Source organism: Physcomitrium patens, chromosome 23 (genome assembly GCF_059467195.1).
Source record: "Physcomitrium patens ecotype Gransden chromosome 23, ASM5946719v1, whole genome shotgun sequence".
Classification (NCBI taxonomy): Eukaryota; Viridiplantae; Streptophyta; class Bryopsida; order Funariales; family Funariaceae; genus Physcomitrium; species Physcomitrium patens.
Window position 1 is genome coordinate 3,096,836 of NC_143432.1, and position 5,057 is coordinate 3,101,892.

At 39.5% G+C, this 5,057-nt stretch overlaps 1 protein-coding gene across 1 annotated transcript; it reads right to left on the bottom strand.

The window, feature by feature from the left end:
* Positions 1–242: 242 nt before the first annotated feature.
* On the bottom strand, positions 243–3,244 carry LOC112276049 (cytochrome P450 716B1). Its single transcript, XM_024507008.3, has 6 exons — positions 2,920–3,244; positions 2,328–2,497; positions 1,810–2,161; positions 1,445–1,658; positions 1,004–1,194; positions 243–800 (listed from the first exon to the last, which is right to left on the bottom strand). The coding sequence occupies exons 1-6, from the start codon at positions 3,181–3,183 to the stop codon at positions 495–497; spliced, it is 1,497 nt and encodes a 498-aa protein (XP_024362776.1). The 5' UTR covers positions 3,184–3,244; the 3' UTR covers positions 243–494.
* Positions 3,245–5,057: the final 1,813 nt, after the last annotated feature.

The following is a 5,057-nucleotide window of genomic DNA, read 5'->3' on the forward strand; positions in this document are numbered from 1 at the left end:
ATTTGCAACCGGATTGGTTTGGCGTTTGCTGATTGGAACATCCTCTTCCAAATTTGATGGCATTTTTCATGCCACTTGGGTATTAGTCGTATCTATTCTACCCTCGTGTTCCATCGATCGTAAGGTGTGACCTTTGCAATTTTGAATAGGTCATTGCAATTTGGACAAGAATTTGATTTTGATATGTGCATGTGAGTTCTTCTCAAGTACAACCCAATTTACAATCCAATCACACATATATATGACACAAACCTCATATGTCATCAGATTCATCTACAGAGACTAATTGCAACAATATGTATAGTTCATACTTGTTCCATCAGATGTGGTATTCTACAGCCTCGTAAGGTATACCTGGCTGAAATGGATTTCTTCACGTTGACACCGGACTAGTGTGGGAAAAAGAAAAAAAAGAAAAAACATAGAATTTAACCCATCGAACGAATGCCATTTGACTGCAGAGGTTGCAACGCAGAGAGAATCATGCCAGTAAGTTACAGCGACGGGAACCTTTTACGAACCCTGAGTTGGAGTTGTTTCGTGAACAGTGGCATTGGATCGATGCAGACGTCCTCAGTGGGATCGACCATCTCCCACTCATAGTTCAACACGAGATAGTGAATATATACCAAAATCTCTGTGCGAGCGAACTCGTTGCCTGGACAGATATGAGGTCCTCCGCCGAATGGGACGAACGTGAATGGTGCGGGCCCTGTCCCTTCAAAGCGCGATGGATCGAATTTCTCTGGGTCAGGGAAAAACTTTGGATTTCTGTGAGAGCGCCCAACACTCCAGAATATCTGCACAAATTTAATTAAACGGAATGAGACATCAACACATCATAGAACCGTGTATTCATGAGTAGGTAGAGTAAATAATGTCTTACAAAATATAACCATAACATATCAATACATCACAAAACGGAATATTATTACCTTGCCTACAATATGTAGTTCAAGTATTTCTGCAAAAAATTACATTGCTAATTTAGTTTGGATCTTACCGTCCATCCTTTGGGTATAGTGTACCCATCATACTCAAATTCTTCTATGACTGTTCGGAATGCGGCTTGCACAGAGGGTTGTAACCTTAAGGTCTCTTGAATAGTCCGCCATGTGTACTTCATTTTTCTGGTATCGTCCCAGCTTAATGGTATATCTTCGCCTCCCTTTTCCTTTCTAATTTCCATTTGCTCTGTCACCACACATTAGAAGGAAAAAATTAATAAATAAATATGTCGATTTGCATCAGTGCCAACACTGTACAGGATGACACTCTGAATGGAGGAGAGAAGCCGCAGCAACATAGGCTTGTCAATTGAATTTATGTTCTAAATGATTATCGCAGATATCACAATGATTCACTCGCCAGAAAAGAAAGGTGGATCGGAAGAAACCAGTTTATTCTACAGTAATACTTGAATGCAGTTGAATATCTAACCCACCTTCAAGTACTTTCTTCAGGCATTCTGGATTAAGAGACAAGTACTTGAGCAACCCAGCCAATGCGGAGCTACTTGTATCGTGACCAGCGAACACAAACAGTAGCATGTTATCTTTGATCTGGTCATCCGACATGGGAGTTCCGTCCTCATTTAGGGTGTTTAGAAGCACAGACATGAGATCCTGTTGTGGAGGAACACGTCCCTCCTTCATTTCCTGTTCAATCGAAACAAGAACTTTATAAACTGTACAGCTCTAAGCACCTTCACTAAGTCAAATGCAGTAGTCTTTACTGTGACATGTAGTAGTGACATGCGTAAAGGAATCTGGCCCTTCACGTTCTGGGAGACTGAAAACTGTAACCCACCTGTCTTCTTTGCTTTAAGCTCATATCAATGACGCGCAGCTGGCTCTCTCGCCCCAGTATCCCCTTGCGATATGCAGTACCCGGTAAATTGATTGGAACTTGCAATATCCCTGCAAGGTAATCACATGCGGCAAGTTCGAATGGTCGGAACATCGGATCATCGTGTTTCAAACTTAGAAACAAGTCCGCAGCTACCGCAAAGGTGAAATCTCGCACTGTTGGACCTCCCAGGATAAATTCCTTGCCTTCCCAATACTTCGAATTGTGAGAACGAGCTAATTCATCGATTCTTGGTACGAAGGATTGGAGACCTTCTGGTTTGAAGAAGTTGGTGTAAACTCGACGCGCTCGTCTAGTAAATCACCCCAGAACAAGGAATGACATTCAGAAAGTGTACCCTTGATAGTAATTCTATGAGGTGATGCTGTTCTCACAACTCTAGATGATAACCATGTAAAATGCAATTACAGAAATTCTCACGTGGATTTCTTCGGCAGTTCTGCAAGACTAGTGCACACCTGTGCTCCTCGCCAACTTTCGTTGCCATGCTATGCTCGCCCAGCAGTCTGGAAACTGATGGCGGCCAGTGATTCTGAACCAGCTTGTTCTCATTTGCAAACAAAAACTTGTTCCCGTCTGGAGCAGCCACTGACACTGTCGGGTTGAAGAGAATGTGCGTTTTAAATGTCTGCAAAACAGTTTCTCAAATATAAATTTCCAGTGTCTCGAAAGAAAATTCACAAACAGATCCCAAACTGTACTGCACAGCTGTTGTGGAAATTGCTCGCAAACTCAATCGTTCCCTAGACAAAGCATACCATGCGAATAGTTTTGGAGGTTAATCCAAATTGATTCCTTCCATAAAACGTCATCAGACCCGACTTGACTTCCGAGATGATTTAGAGAGGAGAAAGTTAGTTTTACAACCACACGTTTACAAGAATTTCATAAACAGTTCATTCAAGTGCTTGTGGAACAGCGTGGCATCAAGAATCGCAGGAAAATGGGAACATGCCCTACTCAAAGAGTTCTGTGCTTTGTTTTGGTAACAGACACTCAGTTCCATTTCAATACTCATCGACTGGTGCACACACTGCGTTCCGGGCTCACCTCCCCATACTTAGCCACACGAGCGTTGAAGAAGTCTGCGACTCGGTTGCGCCTTGCACAGTCGAGATAATCAAGAGTCTCTCCGAGTAGTGGCCACTTAAAGCTCCCGGGTGGAACTGGTAATTTGCCTTGAGACTCGGGTGAGACTGAAAACAACCTCCAAAACAGCCAACCCACCAGCATAGCAACCACAGCAGCAACAGCAGCCCACGCCGGTGTGGATTCAGCGTGACCTTCCAAGAAGCCGTGCTGCTGGTGTGCCATCTTCGGCCCTCGAAGTCCCGAGAACAATCCTGCTAAAACCAGGAGCTACCAGTTCACGAGCACCTGGCGAACTGAAGCGAGTGGTGGCGTGTCGTATGCTTTACCTCCTGGACAGGGAGGGGATCGATGACCACGAGATCCCCGTCCAGAGACTCCAGCGGAAGCCAAGCCCAAGGAGAGGAACACGCTGACACCCTAGCTGGCTAATGGGAATTCACCTTTGTCGCTATAACTCATGCATGGGGATTTTCCAGTAATTTTGGCACATGTAATGATTCAGGGAGCAAGCCTGGTCTACGGAAATTGCATGCTCTAAACGACGTGCTGGATGACGGGGAGTTACAATTTTGTGGTCTTCCAGTTCTGGATATTCCTTCGAGGTTATAATATTGACGGTGAACTGAAAGACTGAAAAAGAAGATTTTTGAGTATGAGGGAATGATTGGATTCGATGGGAAGCTTCAACATGGTAACAACTGGAGTCACATCCATGGATCCTGGGATTTGAGTACCTCCGCCGATCCTGAAGTTATTTACGGGATAATCCCATATTCATGTCTGCAGATTCCTGCTTCGAATGTAGAATGTGTGAAATGCTCCATTTGTTTAATGTTTTGTTAACAAGTGACGAGATGTCGTTATAAAACACAATATTGCCATGCTCAATTAATTGTTTCGCAATCTGTATATTAAAATTGCTCAAAGTGACAAGTGGTGGCTCAAGTACCAAGGAAGACCAAAATCCAAGTGGAGTTCATAAGGCTCATTATTATTTTTTATTTTTTTAATGTTTTTTTTTTCTGCAATATTGTGACTGAATGCACTCAAAAGGAGTTCATATGGCTCATATTTTTTATTTTTTTTTGCGATTTTGTGACTGAATGCACTCAAGTGGAGTTCACAGGGAGTTCACAAGGGTCATTTAGGTAATCCCGTGTTCATAACATGTTATAAACCCATCATGATATCAAAAAAATTTCATAACATTACTATAACATTATAATCTAAAATCTAATATATAATTGAACCAAATATATAATATATAATGTTATATTAATATCTTCATATTATGTATTGATATATCAATACTATAACATGATAATATTAATATATACCATATAACAATATCATGTTATATTATAATATTAATAAAGTTTGTATATCATAATATATGTTATACAATTATCATATGTATGATAAATATATAATATATAGTACTATAATAATTATATATAATAATTATATATATATTACTTAATATAGTATTATGTATACTATTATAATATATATAACATAAATCTTTAATATTAGGTTTATAATATATTATAATATACATATATTTATAAAAGATATATAAATAATACAAACAATATATTGTATATATGGTATATATTATATATATTAAGATCACTCAAAAAGACAAGTGGTGGCTTGCATTCACCACATAGATCGATTTTCATTTTCATCCAAAAGATTCATGTTTTGTGGAGTTCAAAACACATTTTATACTTCATCATTGCATTTTGCAATTGATCAAGGAGTTCCACAAGGTTCAAGTAGTGATTCTTGATGGTTGTGTGGATAGATCTTTGTTTTCATCAAAAAAGTTTGCCTTCTCTGAAATTCACAAGGCATTCTATAGGACGTTTTATAAATCATCGAGGCATTCCAATAGACATTTTACAATTGATCAAGGTATTTGATAAGGAATTACAAATTACACGGAAGGGTTCAAAGCTTTGAGAGATGTTCTAACTAACAAGCAACAATGGTTTTTCATTCACATGGCCATTGAGTCTCTTTGATTATTGCCTAAACAAAAAGTGTTTAATTAAGAAAGGATCTATCAAGAACTCAATTGTTTTAGACTCAAG